At 38.3% G+C, this 18,048-nt stretch overlaps 1 protein-coding gene across 3 annotated transcripts in view; it reads right to left on the bottom strand.

Annotated features, from left to right (window-relative positions):
• CNTN3 (contactin 3) overlaps window positions 1-18,048 on the bottom strand; it is a 373,051-nt gene that overhangs the window by 62,295 nt on the left and 292,708 nt on the right. For all 3 annotated transcript variants that reach the window (XM_053599702.1, XM_053599704.1, XM_053599703.1), the window contains exons 12-13: window positions 6,204-6,331; window positions 3,310-3,485 (exon numbers count right to left, since the gene is read on the bottom strand). In XM_053599702.1, coding sequence (XP_053455677.1) covers window positions 3,310-3,485; window positions 6,204-6,331 — 304 coding nt within the window. The remainder of the gene's footprint in view (window positions 1-3,309; window positions 3,486-6,203; window positions 6,332-18,048) is intronic.

Genomic DNA, 18,048 nt, shown 5'->3' with positions numbered 1-18,048 from the left:
TAATAAGCTTCTCTGAATGTATAATTCCAACTGTGTGAAACCTGTGTATGGTGTCACTGTGGTCTTCTGACGCGATGTTTAAGTCTATGTAATAGTGTAGATATCATCTAAATTACTGGAGCTTTGGGGATTTACAGAATCCTTCCAAAGGGAATGTGTTTTTTAAAAACAAATGAACGAGCAAGACTACCAAGCACAGTTTCTTCCAATAAGTGGCCCAATCAGTTCAAAGTTATAAGTTGGATTTTGCATAATCTGAATGAGCCCTCCCCTCTTTTAAAAACGGGCTCTTCCTTTCTAGTTTTCTAGGCAACTCTCCCACTTTCCAGCTTCCTCACTCACATTTGGCTGCCTTTGAAAGCAGTAGATACACCTATGAAACCACTGGAAAAAAAAAAATCAAGTAGACTATGGGAATTAATGTGTATGCTGCAATGAATACACAATCGGGGGATAAGAGTCGTTACATGATTTCCTTCTCATGCAACAGAAAACCCAATTTACTTAATTGCCTGTGCTTAAGGGTAATGTCATCTCATATGGCTTACCATTTTATACTGATGGGAGAATATTAAGTTACTAATGGCATAAGTCAATAAAAAATTCATAGGCCATGAACCAGCATGTTAGAGAAAGAACAGAATTGGCAAGTGATAGCATTAATTTATGAAATTTCACATTTTAGATACCCGACTCTCATACAGAGATGACTTTCTGCTTTCACTAGAACCTAACAGGGCTGTGTAAATCAGGAGAGTTAAACTGTATTATAAACTCGAATGTTCTTAACTGTCAGTTCTTAACAAAAGCAGCAATCTGGCTCAGTCTTAGTGCTTCTTGTGACTGATGCATGTTACAATCAAACTATTTTGGATTTTCAGTCTTTTGCTACACATTTATTTAGCCTTAGCTAAGACCTAGGGCATTGTATTAGATAAACCATTACCAATACCTTACAACCCAAATAATAAATCAATCACAAACGTAATTATTTCATTACATGGCAAAGGTAACCAATGTTTCCATTTGAGTTCTTTATCTAACATTAGGAAAGAGCTGGATTGAAGAAGAAGCTTTTCCCATATTGGATAATGGTTTTAAGCTGGCTGCCTGAGGAAGGGGGAACTGTAAGAGCCCCTGGGTATGGAGTAGAGAGCTTACTAACAATACTGGCATATGCGTTATCATTTTGTTTTGCTTTTTTTTTTTTTGTGAGACAGAGTCCCACTCTGTAGCCCAGGCTACCGTACGCTGGTGTTAGTCCAGCTCACAGCAACCTCAAACTCCTGTGTTCAAAGGATCCTCCTGCCTCAGCCTCCTGAGTAGCTAGGACCACAGGTGCCTGCCACAATGCCCAGCCAATTTTTCTATTTTTAGCAGAGACGAGTTCTCACTCTTGTTCAGGCCGGTTTTGAACTCCTGAGCTCCAGGGATCCTCCTCCCTCAGCCTCTCAGAGTGCTAGGATTATAGGCTCATGTAAGCCACCATGCTGCCCCCTTTTCCCATTTTGACAGAAATTACTGGAAATTTTCTTAAAAAAAAAAAAAAAGGGCATTTAAAGCAAGAATAAAAGAAATGCTAACAGCTTAGAGTAATTGATAAAGTTTTGAAAAGCCTTAAGTCAGCCAGAACAAAAAGTAGTACTTCTAAAAGGGAATAAAATGGATGACAGAAAATCAAAACAGTACTGAAATTATACTTAATTATGGCTAGGAATCGAAATATCTCAATTTTCTTTTTTCTTTAAAATTTCTTTTTTTTTTTCTATTAGTTTCCTAAGGCTACTGTGGCAAAGTACCATGTAACGAGTGTCTCAAAACAACAGAAATTTTTCCTCCTATAGCTCTGAAGACTGGAAGTCTGAAGTCAAAGGGTTGGCAGGTCTGTGCTCCCTCCAAAGTCTCCAGTGGAAGAGCCTTTCTTGCCTCTTCCGGTCTCTGGTAGCCCCAGGCATTCCTTGGCATGTGGCAGCATCACTCCAATCTTTATCTCCGTGGTCATGTGGCCATCCCTCCTCTGTCTCTGTGTTTCATGTGGTGCCTTCCTCTCTGTGTGTCTGAGCCCAAACTGCCTTCTTTTAGAGGGACAACAGTTACAATTAGGGCCCCCCATTCCAGAATAGGACTTCATCTTAATTTAGCTAATCACTTCTGTAATAGCCAGTTTCCAAACAGAGTCACATTCTGAACAAATCTTTTGGTAGGACACAAATTCAACCATGCTTTTGAGTTGTATATGATCCTGAGACATTATTATGCCAATGAATATATTAATAGGAAATCTTTGTCAAATGAACACATTTGTGGTGAACATCATGTGGTTTTCTGCTTTAGTGATGGCTGCATGGTAAGTCCATAAGGATAAAACCCAGACTTTTCTATCCACCAATACCATCTTGACCAAACAGAATGAAGCTGTCATGGAGTCAATATAAACAGACCAGAAAGGGAGGCTGGTTTTGCAGTTATGGGATTCTCAGACGTGATTCTAGGCTTCTGTTAGTCTGGGTGGCTCGCCAGCATTGAGCCACTTCTTAACTGTTCTGCAAGGATCAATTTTCCTTAACATCTGTAATTGTTTCTCATGTGGAACCATCACAAAAGAAGATGGAACATTATAAAGCATTTGTGTTGTGGGTACAATGGATCTGGGCTTGAAGTTCCACCATTAAGTAGCTGAGTGACTATGGGCAAGTTAATAAATTTTTCAAATTCTTGGTTTGTGTAACTGTAAAATGAAGAATCTCACTGCTAACGTCCAGTGCAACTGGAAAGATTAATTGGAGTGAAGTACCTGGATGTTGTGTTAAAAAATAAACAGCTGTATAAAAAACTCACCTTTCCAGGGATACTAATAACAAAATTGTCACAAAGAATAGCATTTAATATAAATACATAGTACAGTAGAACCTCTGTGAATTGACCACTCAAGGGACTGTAACAAACTGGTCAACAGAGAAGGGTCAACATAAGGAACTAGGCCTACTGTCCTGATATGTACATGTGGTGCATGTCCAGTCTGTGAAAAACAGGTCAGCTTGAGGAGGTGGTCAATGTAGGGAGGTGGCCAACTATGGAGATTCTACTGCACAACATTTGTCAAATTTAATTAAAATTATAGGTTGAAAGAAATGTGCTCACTTTCTGGTAATTACAAAAATAAAATTAGATCAGAACAGAATTGAGAACCACTCAACCAGAATCACTTATACATTTCTAGAGCATCATCTATATATCAGATGTTTTTTAGAGGCAACATGTCATAGCCGCATGCAGTTTAAAAAGTAAGATGAAAGTGTTACAACTTACCCCACCAACTTTCTCAAAGTGAGATCCTTCCTTCTTAAAATCCGCAAGGGCCCCATTGAAATACCAGGTAAACATGATGTCTAACAGTGGGTCATGTTGCACCTGGCAGGGCAAAATGACGCTTTCGCCAACAGATACATCCATGTTGGATGGAGCCAAAGTTATTTTCGTTGGTTCTATTGGGGAAATAATTTTTAAGTAAAACTTTAGCATTTTTATTGTAATGAAAGCAATTTGCACAGGCAGACTATTCACCTAACTCACAGTGTATCTGTTTATAGAGGCATATATATTTCTGTACATATATCTGTATAATTGCAAGCCTTCAATAAAGTAGGCATTTTGAGGCAGGGCTATCATATATTTCACCAGATCTACAAATTCTTGTTAAAGAAATTAGAAGATTTGAATCTATAGGATATATAAGTTTAAAAATTAAAGTCATCTATAAATATGAGTTGTAATACTACTAACAAAATCAATTTTGGCTTTAGTTTTATTGTTTTGTGACATACAGGAGGTAGAAATCTAAGCTACTGAGTTTTCATCAACTTTGACTAGAAAATTCATTATCATCAAAATGTAAATAAACTCAGACATTTTAATGTTAGTATGGATTTGAAAGATTATGTGAAAGATGCTTAAGGTACAATGAGGGGGTACTATGTTAAAATGTTAATTATTGCCTCTTTTTCCCAATGCAAATGTCTGTATACACATTTCTTTCTCCCTGATATCACCATCTCCCTTCCATCTACTCTGAATTTAACTCCTCTTTACCCCATGTTCTTTACTATCCCCATTTCATAGCACCACACTGAAGCAGAAGTCTGTAGTCATTTATATATGCCGTCTATGATTATGCTACTAACTTCCTTCTCTAACTCAGTCTAGTTAGGCTTTTCCTTCCAATCCACCTGTCTTCATCAAGGTCCCCAATAATCTCCCTTCCACATTATCCAGTGGCAAATTCTTGGTCTCATATTACTCCACCTCTCAACTGTACCTGCTCAGCTCTGTCTTCTTGATATACTTCTTTCCCATGGTTTCTGGGGAACCACACTCTTTTAGTATTATCCTACCTGTGCTGTTTATCTCTTTTCCGTCTCCCTTGATGTTCCCTTTTCTATTCCTAAATCTCTTTATGTTGGAATGTCTCAAGCTCAGTCCTTTAAATTTTGTCTTCACTCACTCTCATGGAGACTTCAGCTAATCTTCTGGCTTTAAGGATCCATTTATATGTTAACAACTCCCAACTGCATATCTTTATCCTCAATCTCTTTCCCCAAATCCAGATTCATGTATTCAATTACCTACTCAGCATCTCCACTTGGGTGAGCTCCCCACTGCTTCCTTTAGGGCACACAAAGGGATTAAATTCTGAACACTTTTGAGTTCAGGTATAGCCAAATGCTTTGGCCAAGGAAACCTAAGTAGGAGTTATAGGTGGCATTGACAAGCATAAGTCTGGGGAAGAATTAACAGTTAATTTAAGTGTGTTCTTTCCCCTTCCATAGTGATGAACATGACATGACAGAACCCTTTATTTCTGAATATGGACGACATAGCTGCCCCACCGTAGACTTGCTGAATGAGCAAAAATTAAACCTATGTTGTTTAATCCATGGAAATCTTGGTAAATCCATGATCTTCTTTAAGGAGACAGAGCCTAATAAATGTCTAACAGTCAACAAGCCCAAAACTGAACTCCTGGTCTTCCCTCTCCCCAAAGCCATCCAAGCCCCAGCCCTTCCCATCTCCATTGTTTTGACTGCCATTCTTCTAGTCCTTCAATGACAACTCTCCAATCATCCTTGCATCCTTTCTTTCTCTCAGCCCTCATATTCAACTTGTCAGCAACTCTCGTCGAGTCTCTAGGCAGATAACATGCAATATCTGACCCTTCCCAACAACTTCTGGACTACCACCCTTACTGGGTCACCTCCTGTCTAGTTTACAGCACTGGTCTCCTGAGATCTCTCCTGTGTCTACCCTTGATTCTCACAGTCTCTTTTCAACAGAGCAGCTGGACTAATCCTTTTTAAAATTTGCATTTCATTTCATGTCATTCCTCTGCTTCAAATATTGCATCAGTTCCTAATTTTCAATCTAACTGAAACCCAAAGTCCTAAAAAGGTCTACAAATGGTCTGCATAATTGTCCCCAACAAATCTGTTGGTTGACCCCTTCGCCTCCATGAAAACTTTATCTAAATCTCTCCTTCTCAGGGAAGTCCATTCTGATTATCCTGTTTCTATTGATCCAAGTTACCTCTCCCCATATATTCCTTTTTGCTTTCTCAATTGTTGGTATTTTTCTTTTTAATAACTGTCTTGTTTCTTAATCGTATTAGTTATTTTCCTTCTGCCTGTGGTAGAATGTAACATTCATGAGGGCAGTCTCCCTGTCAATGAGCTCACTGATACAGCCCTAGCATCTGGCACATGGTAGGTGCTCACAAATTTTTATGAATTAATGAATGAACAAAATACATCCTGAACTTTAATCAATTATTATTGACATCATGTAATTTCCTGGAATTGAACATCTCTAGAAAAGATCAATTATAATGCAAAAGAAAAAGTACACACCAAAGATTTGACATAATAGAATTTTATTCTAGAATAAAAAATATCAACATATGCTATTTGTAGCTCTTATTATTCCTTATCTCAGAACAGTAACTAATGCATTCCCTGTGTATTCTGCGCTATGCTAAAGAAATACTAAGAATTGTTGCCTTGACTTTTACCTACTAAAAACAATGTAAGTAAAAACTCAAGTTCTTCCTTCCAAGTGTACTATGCATTGTGAAAACATGCAATTTCTTTGACCATAATAACATACCATACAGAGTATCCCTGTGTAAAGCAACATTTAAGACATGCACCCACCTGTGACAACCAGGTGTGTTGTGCCATTAGCCTTCCCGAACTGGTTTTCTGCTGTGCAGGTGTAAGTTCCCGCATCAGCTTTAGTCACATTGGCTATTTTGAGTCCTCCATCTTTTAAAAAAGAAATTCTAAAGGAAATACAAATAAGATAACTAGATGTATAGTAGCCATTTTCCAAATAAAAACTTTTAAAAGAACATATTGCCGTAAGGTAGTATTTTTAAGTATGATCAACCAGCTTTTAGCCTTTTGCAAATAAAGAAAATTAAAATTGTCTCTTTCTCTCTCACACACACACACACACACACACACACACACACACACACACACAAACACACCCAGAATTGAGAAAAGATATTCTGCCAATTGAGAATGTGTGTGATACTTTTACACATTATTACTTAACATTCTACCTAAATTGAGGGATGTATTTATCAAATAACTATGAAATATTTTCTGACAATATATTTGTGATAGATTATACACAGGGTTAATCATATCAGTTTGGAGAAAGTAAAAAGTGGGGATGATGTATTTCCCTTTTAAAGTTGAAATAGTATATTAGAAATAAGAAAGTTACTTGTATTTCCTTATGAACAGAGAAAGTCACATTCAACACAGTAAAAATACAAATTTTGCAAAAGAGCATCTGGGTGGTCACTTGTTAGCTAGCTCAAAAGAACTGGGCAACTCAAATGAACATTAGAGTTTTTGACTGTACTAAGAGGATGCAAAAGTTTGAGGATCTAACTAATGAAGGAAATTTAACTGAGTGCCTTACATGTACTTGGCACTAGGTAAGTCCCTGGGAGTACAGTGTGAGCAAGATGGAAAGTCTCCACCTTCATGGCAATAACATTCTAGTGAGTGGCACAGACCACAAATACTTAAATATAAGCAATTCTTATTTCTGAGAATTACTCAGAAGTAGATAGACAGGGTGATATAATAAAGAATAATTGTTCCATGGAGTGTTTCCAGAATGGGATCTTCAGAAAAGCCTCTTAGAAGAGGTATCATTTGAATTAAGAAAGCAAATGAGAAGGGATTATATCTTCACTGCCCAACTTGTCTACCCATAATTATATTCTCTCTCCTGGAATTCCTAAAATCATTACTATCCATGCCATGCATTTCACATTTAGAATGCCTTTTATCTTTTATGGCTCCTATCTTTGATACATGAATGCTGCATCTATGAAAATTGATTAAAACTTCCCTTTACAAATCAATAAAGGGATGTAAACTGAGAACTGTGGTAAGGCATACAACTCTGCAAAGGCACAGGCCCAGCTAAAAATAACTAGCCACTGTCCCCTCGTATGCTTCCTTATAATTGCTACTCTGGAGTCACATAGCTGGTGGTCATAAAGATTCTAAACTTTCTCCACAGACAATATCACATTTTTGAAACCTAAAGGCAGTTTCTGAGATATCCTCCAGTCTCTGGATTCCAGTAGATTGACCCACCCAGAGCAGGAGCCTATACCAACAAACTGACTCAACTGGAATTATGACTCCAACCCAGAATTGACTCAAACTTGAAGACAATTTCTATACCCCTGCAATTCGTCCCTGAACCTAACTCAGTTAGAAAAACCAATTGCCTAATTCTTTGCCCATAAAACTATCCTTAAAAAAACCATCTCTCACATTTTTAGGGAGGTGAATTTAAAAAATTCCTCCCCTCTTCCTGCTTAGCGCTCTGTGGAATTAAAAACTTTCTCTATTGCAACCCTGAGTGCTTCAGTGTCCTGGCTCTTCTCTATGACTCAGGCAATACAACCCAGTTGGGCAGCAACAGGATGGTAAACTTCTTACAAATACTTGCAATCCCAGGTCCAGCATGGCATCACAAATATAAATCATGGTTACTAAATGCCTCCAGTTTTCTGGCTGTTATGTAGAATAAACAGGAAAGATGCTGAGAACATCAAACTAAAGTGCAGGACTTCAACTTAATTTCTAAATACTACCATGTTTGTTGCAAGACTTTTAGGTATGTGTCAAAAATAGCACTATAAACAGAAGTTTATGTATCAAAATGTAAAACATGAATTTATCTTTTATGTCATATGTATATATTCCTTTATAACCTATTATTCACTTTCATTTGCATCCTGATTACATTTTCTTCAGTGAGAAAGTCCTGGTGGAATTATAGAACTAGTAACTAGCACACAGCTTGATGACCTTGGGTAGAGCTGTCTGTAAATTTTGTTGTACATGTGATTTTTTAAAAAAATTATGCTTCTAGTCAACAATCTTGCCCCCCCTCCCTGCTGGTGGGGTTGCAAACAATACAGCCCCTATGGAAAGAAGTATGAAGAATTCTCAAAGAGCTAAGAGTAGACACTTCTATTTGATCCCAATATCTCATTGCTAGCTATCTACCCAAGAGAAAAAAAAATCATTTTACCATAAAGACATTTGAACACTAGAATGTTCATGGCAGCACAATTCACAATTGTTAAGATGTGTAATCAACCTCACCCCAAGTGCTCATGAAGACATGAATGGATTAACAAGCTGTGGTACATGTATACTATACAATACTATTCAGCCATAAAAAGATGGGAGCCTTTGTATCTTTTGTATTTACCTGGATGGAGTTGAAGAACATTTCACAAAAACAGAAAAGCAAGTATCCAATGTACTCAATACAAATATGAGACCAACAGATAAACAACTACACAGCCACATGAGAGAAAAACACAATTAAATTCAAGTGGGGAGAGGGGAGAGGAGGGAAAGGAAAGGAGGAGGGGTGGGCGATTGGTAAGCTCTTACCTAATGGGTACAATGGAAAGGTGTACAGCACAACCCCGTGGGTGAAGGGCTCAACTACAACTTGAACTTTGCCTAACAAATGCAAACAATGTAATCTAATGATTTGTACCCTCATATTAATTTGAAATAAAATAATTATGTCTAAGTATATTTAAAAAAATTGAATGCAAAGGACTGGAAAACTAATCAAGGAACACACAGCAACCTATTCCAATTTCAGAAACTATTTAGAAGGGTAAAATTTCCTGGGGATTTTGTGAAAAACAAACAAACGGTTCTATATCTGATTTCCCTCATGAGGGTTGAAATCTATTTTGTTGAGCATGAAATGTAAGCCCATCATTTTTCTCTAAGAGATGAGCAAAGAACTTTAAGAAAAATATCTTTGAAGGGACACAGTGGCTCACACCTGTAGTCCCAGCATTTTGGGAGGCTAAGGCAGAAGGATCACTTGAGGCCAGGAGTTCCAGAGGAAAGAAGCAAAGCCTTTTGACCCATAAGGTTTGCTGAAAAATCACTGACATGAGGAAGACTAGCTAAATGGAGGGAAAAGATACAAATTTATTCAATGTGTATACTCCAGAACCCTCAGAATGAAGCCTGACTCCTCAACGAGGTTTGTAAAGAATGGGGGCTTGAAAGCAGAAAAACAGGTAATGGAAAACCTTAACAAAGAAGATCTGAGAAACCCTCAAAGGGAGTAGATGGTAATTGCTTCTTTTGAGACCTGTAGAGGTACCAGACACTCAGTTTATCTTTCCTACTTTAGGTAAGGATAGCCCTGACAGTATTCATGCAGATTCTCAACAGGAGTAAACTTCTCTTCCCCAAACACAGATTTGTAGTGTTAGTTCTATCTGTGAGTCTGATGGCAGCCATTTCAAAATATGTCAAAGAAATATATTTTGGGATAAAACACTTTCAATTTCCTTTGGAGACCAGCTTGGGAAGCATAGCAAGACCTTGTTTCTACAAAAAAAATATAAAAAAATTAGCCAGGCTTAGTGGTGTGTGCCTGTTGGTCCAGCTACTGGGCAGGCTGAGACGGGAGGATCACTTGGGCCCAGGACAGGAGATGCAGGCTGTACTGAGCTACGATCACATCCTGCACTCCAACCTGGTGACAGAGTGAGAGCCATCTTGAAGGAAAAAAGCAATTTCTTTACAACTTAGCCTAAAGAGAAGAAAGATTTTCCTGATGAGCGTGTAATCACACCTGAATGAGAAAACCATGAAGACAAGCAAAAATGAATGAAAACTTAGTTTATGGAGACTGGAACCGTTCTCAGGAATTTGGAGAGTAAATGTAACAGGAAGGTAAATCTGGTCAGGTCCTGTCCTCCTCCCTCTACCTGCCCAGGCCTTCTCCTCTCTCTGGCATCACATCAGGACCTGCCCCTCTCTGACTGCATATGTCCTCAGGAATTCCATCCCTAACTTGCTTTTCTCCAACAACACCAGCCTATTCTTTTTTTTTTTTTTAATCATTAACAAGTTTAATATTTGTTTAAAATTTTCTTTTGATATAAAATTTACACATAATGAAATGTACAAACCTTGAACATTTGATCAATAAATTTTGACAAGTACTTACATCTCTGTAACCAAAACCCCTATCAATTTGTAGACCATCACTACCATCCATGAAAGTTGCCTCATGCCTCTTCCAAGTCAATTCCCATCCCCACTTAGAGATAACCATTGTTCTAAGTTTTTTCCATCATAGTCTGTTCTTTTTTTTTTTTTTATTGTTGGGGATTCATTGAGGGTACAATAAGCCAGGTTACACTGATTGCAATTGTTAGGTAAGTCCCTCTTGCAATCATGTCTTGCCCCCATAAAGTGTGACACACACCAAGGCCCCACCCCCTCCCTCCATCCCTCTTTCTGCTTTTCCTCCCCCCCATAACCTTAATTGTCATTAATTGTCCTCATATCAAAATTGAGTACATAGGATTCATGCTTCTCCATTCTTGTGATGCTTTACTAAGAATAATGTCTTCCACTTCCATCCAGATTAATATGAAGGATGTAAAGTCTCCATTTTTTTTTTAATAGCTGAATAGTATTCCATGGTATACATATACCATAGCTTGTTAATCCATTCCTGGGTTGGTGGGCATTTAGGCTGTTTCCACATTTTGGTGATTGTAAATTGAGCTGCAATAAACAGTCTAGTACAAGTGTCCTTATGATAATCAGCATACCAGATTTTAGTCTGTACTACAAAGCCATAGTAGTCAAGACAGCATGGTACTGGCACAAAAATAGAGACATAGACACTTGGAATCGAATTGAAAACCAAGAAATGAAACTAACATCTTACAACCACCTAATCTTCGATAAACCAAACAAGAACATACCTTGGGGGAAAGACTCCCTATTCAATAAATGGTGTTGGGAGAACTGGATGTCTACATGTAAAAGACTGAAACTGGACCCACACCTTTCCCCACTCACAAAAATTGATTCAAGATGGATAAAGGACTTAAATTTAAGGCATGAAACAATAAAAATCCTCAAAGAAAGCACAGGAAAAACATTGGAAGATATTGGCCTGGGGAAAGACTTCATGAAGAAGACTGCCATGGCCATTGCAACAACAACAAAAATAAACAAATGGGACTTCATTAAACTGAAAAGCTTCTGTACAGCTAAGGAGACAACAACCAAAGCAAAGAGACAACCTACACAATGGGAAAGGATATTTGCATATTTTCAATCAGACAAAAGCTTGATAACTTGGATCTATAGAGAACTCAAATTAATCCACATGAAAAAAGCCAACAATCCCATATATCAATGGGCAAGAGACATGAATAGAACCTTCTCTAAAGATGACAGACGAATGGCTAACAAACACATAAAAAAATGTTCATCATCTCTATATATTAGAGAAATGCAAATCAAAACAACCCTGAGAAATCATCTAACCCCAGTGAGAATGGCCCACATCACAAAATCTCAAAACTGCAGAAAATAAAACTGCTGGCGTGGATGTGGAGAGAAGGGAACACTTTTACACTGCTGGTGGGACTGCAAACTAGTACAACCTTTCTGGAAGGAAGTATGGAGAAACCTCAAAGCACTCAAGCTAGACCTCCCATTTGATCCTGCAATCCCATTACTGGGCATCTACCCAGAAGGAACACCAGCCTATTCTAATGTCTTTTTTGCTTCTTTATGTCTCAGGGCCTTTAGAATAACTGTTTCCTAAGTCAGATTGACCTGCAGACTTTAGTCCCTTTCCTAAACTCATGAGTTGGATTAGGTCTTCCTCTATTCAATCAAAACATCTTCTGTGTTTTCTTCATAACATCTGCTAAGTGACTAGTTATGAATTTACATGCTTATCTAATATTGTATTTTGCCTTCCAGTAGACTGTAAGCTCTCTGGAGGCATGGACAGTATCTGGGTCACTCAGTGCTACATTTCTAGAGCCTTAAATAACCTGGCAAAGAGTAGATCTTCAAAAATAACATTGGTTGAATGAAAAAAATGACTATACGCCTTTAGAAAGACATTGTAGGCGAGGGAGAGATGGACATAGGTTGCACAGTGTGACATCTTATGAAGGATATGGAAATACATTTGGAGAGTATGCAGACTCTGATATACCCCAGACGGCATCAAATATGCATTCACATTTTAAGAAAGGAAGGAATTGTATTAAAATTGTAATGTTCAGTATATACCAATAACAAAAGACGAATGCAAGTCACATTGAGCACCTCTTGTAATTATGGAAGTCAAGTGTGACTTGAGTATTACAAGTTTAATAACAGTTTTCTTCTTTCTTAAAATGTGTATAGATTTTTTGACACCCTCTATACATATGGATGTAACACACTCATGTGAACAGATATCCAGTCACCTCCCTGTACCTGTGGACTCTGCATCTGGAAACTCAACCAACCAAAAATCAAAAATACTAAAAAATGAATAAATGAATAAGAAGAAGTCAAGAATAAAAATAATAACCATTACAGGTACCAGGGGACTACTGTGCACATAATATAACTCTGTATATATACATATATACATGGCAAAAATCAACAAAAAAAAAACACAAAAAATGAGGCAATAGAAGACTGGGTGGAGAGAATTTGGATATGACTTCTCTAGGATAAAAGAAGTGAAAATATACTTGAAATACTAGGGTATAGAGAACAAGAGAGTAAAGACAAAGAAATAGAAGAAAAGAGAGAGAGAAAAAAAACTGAGAGAAAAAGTCTGAGAGGAGGAAAGAGAGAGTGTAATCAGGGCTGATGCTCCCAACGTATTTTGACTGCTAATCCCATCAGTTAAATTTTGGGGTGATGATACTCAAAGAGACTAGTATTTGATCCACAGTGTGCTCAGTAAATTTTATTATCAGGTTGGTGCATAAGTGATTGTGGTTTTGGCATTGTTAAAATTTGCCTTTTGATACTAAATACATTCTTCAATAAGTGTGGTTATGATACTGGTGTTTCAGGTTCTTGGTCTTGGCGATTCGAAGAATGAATCCATGGACCACAGGATCAGTGGTAAGAAGGGGTTTATTCACAGAAACAAAACTTACAACTTATGAAAAAACCAAACCTCCTGGCAGAGAGAACCCAGGAGGGGAGCAAGCTCTCCTGCTCCCTCTTCTAGGTCTGTCCTCTGGCTCTCTGCTCTGGAGTTTATATATTCACAGGGGATTGTTTTGCCAGAACTCAATGTTGACTTTTAGGGCTTGGGTCTTCGACAGCCAGTTGTCCAATCAGCAGCAAGGTGCTAGAAGTCTCAGGCCCTGGAAACTCACATGAGGAGACAGCAAGGAGCCATCCATGAAACTGACCAGCCAGAAGTGGGCAGGGAGGAGACAGTGGGGCCAGTGTCTCCCTCTGGCCCTTCCAGCAAGCTGGTTCCTCCTGCTGTCCTAACATCAACATCACTAGGGCTAAGGCGGCAGGTGGTGGCGCCACCTTGTCCTGCATCAGTTACGTTATAGATCATTTTAATATATATTTCTCGCTTTATGCTTTTGCTAGTAACTTATTACTTGCTATTTATATTTTATATTTAGTTTGGACTGTGGAAACAACAGTAGACAAAAAGCAAATTCAAACAATTTTCTTATTCAAATTCAAAATGGGTTGAAAAGCAGCAGAGGTAATTCACAACATCAGCTCAGAATTTGGCCCAGGAACTGCTAACAAACATACAGTGCAGTGGTGGTTCAAGAAGTTTTGCAAAGGAGAGGAGAGCCTTGAAGGTGAGGAGCGTAGTGGCCGGCCGTGGGAAGTTGACAGTGAGGAGCATAGTGCAGCGCAGGCCGTTGGAAGTTGTCAATGACCAGCTGAGGGTGGTCATGAAGCTGAGCCTCTGACGAGTGCACAGGATGGTGCCCAGGAACTCAGTGTCGACCATTGGATGGTTGCTCAGCATTTGAAGCAGATCGCAGAGGTGGAAAGTTTGATAAGTGGCTGCCTCAGGAGCTGACCCAAAATCAGAGCAGGTGTCATTTTCAAGTGTCGGCTTTTCTTATTCTACACAACAACAAGGAACCATTTCTCAATGGGCTTGTGATGTGCAATGAAAAGTGGATTTCACGTGACAACTGGGTATGAGCAGCTCAGAGGCGGAACTTAAAGGAACCTCCAAAGCACTTCCCAGAGCCAAACTTGCACCAAAAAACAGGTCATGGTTACTGTTTGGTGGTCGGCTGCCAGTCTGATCCACTGCAGTGTTCTGAATCCCTGAGAAGTCTGCTCAGCCCATGGATGACAGGCACTGAAAACTGCAACGCCTGCAGACGGCGTTGGTCAACAGTTGCGAGGGCCCAATTCTTCTCCAGAACAATGTCACACAGTCAATGCTTCAAAAGTTGAACAAATTGAGCCACAAAGTTTCACCTCTTCTGCCACATTCACCTGACCTCTCACCAATAGACTGCCACTTCTTCAAGCCTCTCGACCACCTTTCGCAGGGAAAACATTTCCACAAACAGCAGGATGCAGAAAATGCTTTCCAAAAGTGCATCTAATTTCAAAACATGTTTTTTAAGCTACAGGAAAAGAAAAACTTATTTCTTTCTGGTAGCAATGTGTTGATTGTAATGGCTACTATTTTGACTAATAAAGATGTGTTGGAGGCTAGTTAAGATGATTTAAAATTCATGGTCCAAAGCCACAATAAACTTCTGCACCAACTTAATAAAAGGACAATGCAGATGTCCTGAGGAGTTTTAATAGCAAAGACAGGAAGCTGGGAAATGATACCAGAAGGTTGTGCAGACATTTAAATGATGAGGCAAAATAATATGCTCTGAGTTCCAGGGTCCAGATAGAATGGGAAGCTCCAAGAAGCTGGGCATCTACCACCTCTGAGATTAGTAAACCCTAGAATAAAATAAAAATGCCTCTTGTTGACTGAAGAAATATGGATGTTAAATTCACAGACTCTGATTTGGGTACCACAAAACAGAGACCCGTAATTTTAGATACCTTCTCATGCTACGAATTAGCATAACAGTTGACCTTTCACTACAAATATAACCATTTGGAACACTGGAAGAATTAGAAATCCTTTGATGTATTAGGTGAGAACCTTTAATCAAGCCAACCTATCTGCCTGACCATTTTCAAATGAGGAAGTTTCAAAGGCAAGGGCTAACACCTTAGCAATCACACAAAGACTCCAAAACAAACATACTGACTCTCAAAGAATGCAAACTCTGTGTATATCGTAAAATTCTGAGCTAATTGGATATTTTCTTCCTAAATTGGTTGTTCCAGTAAGTTCTAAGAGGCCCACAGGGCATTTTGCACAACACAAAAATAAACAATATTCAGTAAATGGATGGAGTAATTGTTTCTCAACAGAAAACCTTCAATCACCCAGGCTTCCCTACTGAGATTCGAAGTGAAAATTTTATACCACTTCCCTATAAATGAAATTGCTTTCTAAGATTTCTGAGAACAGGCTTTTCTTCAAATGGGTAGAGCTGAAAATGTAGGTAACAATGAGAGACTCTAGTCCTGGCACAGAAAGGTGAATGACAATTTATGGGATTAACATTTGGAAATGGAGTACCCTTGTCTGCTTTGAGAAATGTGCAACTTAAATCAAAGTGGCATTTTAACTCCTTGATCAGTTTTATAAAAAAAATCTTTATATGTACCTTTTCATTAGCCTTTCTTTTTGTAGTAGGAGGTTAATTATTTCACTTAACTTTGTGCAGTCTATGGTTAGTTTGGGATAAGAAAATGTAATTGCTTTAAGCTGCTCTAATGGCCCTTGCTGAAAGTCAGTGCTGGCATTGAATTTATGACTATTAAAAAAAAAAAAAAAACAAATCTTGTTTGCTCAGAAAGTATACTGTTGTCTAGGCAACATTGGCATATACCTTCCGATGATATTTAAACATCCAGACTAACACAGAATGCTTTAGAATGAGAAAAGTATGAAAAATCATGAAAGCCAAACAAGATTTCTGAAAATACTATTTTTCCCCTGCCACTGTTCTTCTGACTATTACGGTAATTTATTCAAGCTGAATTATAACAAACGCACTGCATCTCTGCATTTTCTCAGGAAGCACATCTCACTGGAGATGTGATCACATGAGATAATGATTAAACGGCTGTATAGAAAATAACAAGGCTATTTTGGATGGTACTTTCTGAATGCATATTCTAAGAGATGGATGCTTACAATTAGCTGTAAGAGAGAAGTACTCACAATGCATATATTACAAGATAAATAACAACAGTTAAGAAAAGCAAATATATATCAATGAAAACGTATGAGAAAATAAGCGTCAGAGAAAAAGAGCACATAGTAGATGGTCTCATTCACAACTGCCCACCCCCACTACCCCGGCATAGTTGGCGAAATGATTGCTTCTGCTTGAGTTCAAGGATAACCTGCAAATGCTGTTTAGGAAAATAGTATCAGGCTTTTCATTCTGTTACCTACACCATTTTGGGCTTTCATCTTATAAATTCAGTAATGTTAGTTTAGTGATTTATTGGTTAGAAAATCTCCAAGGAAAGGGGAAGCAGAGAGAAGAAGATTCAGCAGTTAATTATTCCACCTTTGAGTAAGCACCAGGCTAATAATAAGCAGCTTATTGTTTTGTTGAACACACACATTTCATGGAACAGACAGCTGACGTCCTAGACAAGGTGGACCTTGGCTCCACTTGGTAGCCGAGCAAAATATACTGAATTCACATTAAATAACAAGTATTTATATTCATAAGAAGAGAATCAATAATAAAACCACTTTTACTTCTATAAAATCTTCCCAAATGCATATTATCATGAAAAAAAATATTTAGACCTAAATTCATGTTGATGACAGTGACTCAATATCATTTTTCCCTAAAGTGGACTTGAACCTATAGAAGGAAACCCCTAAAAAGAGATTTCCAGCCATTAGTGGTTACACACCACTAGCCCTCTAAGGTATTCATGAGGCCCAAGCAAACATTTTCCTCACAAAGGAGTTTTTGCAATCTATAAATACTCAGATGTGTGAGGGAGTAATACAAACAGAAAAACCATAAATGAGAAAAATAAACTATTCTCTGATGGTTTATGTATAAGGAGACTTCAAAGGGGTTAACTATTAAGGTTCAAAGGCTCCCCTATACTTGACACTGTTTTTATCTGCCTCAGAGACAGATTCATGAGTCAAATAAGTAAAAATTTAAAAGTCAGCTTTATTATTTATATTACAGATAAAGCTGATGCAAAATTATTTAGGTGAGCAGCAACAGTTTTATCTCAGAATTAGGCAGCCTTAAACTCCCTGGACAGCCATAGGCCCCCTTTGTTAGACATGGCAGAGAGTACAGCTAAATATATTCGCTTTCTACCTACAGACAGACACCAGAGAGAAAGAAGTGAAAGAGCCGAGCTACAATGTCTGGGTCATCCACTAAAATTCAGGAGTCAGACGCTTTTCTGTGGTGATGGGTTGCAGAAAGACTGGAAAGCTACTCCAGGGAACATCGTTCTACACAGAGATCAGAAGCTCTGGAAGAGAAGTCCCTCCAATAATACTGCTGAAGGGTGAGGC

This window comes from Nycticebus coucang, chromosome 8 (genome assembly GCF_027406575.1).
Source record: "Nycticebus coucang isolate mNycCou1 chromosome 8, mNycCou1.pri, whole genome shotgun sequence".
NCBI classification, from domain to species: domain Eukaryota; kingdom Metazoa; phylum Chordata; class Mammalia; order Primates; family Lorisidae; genus Nycticebus; species Nycticebus coucang.
Note: the sequence above shows the minus strand (reverse complement) of the source record. Positions and strands in the feature narration are given on the sequence as shown.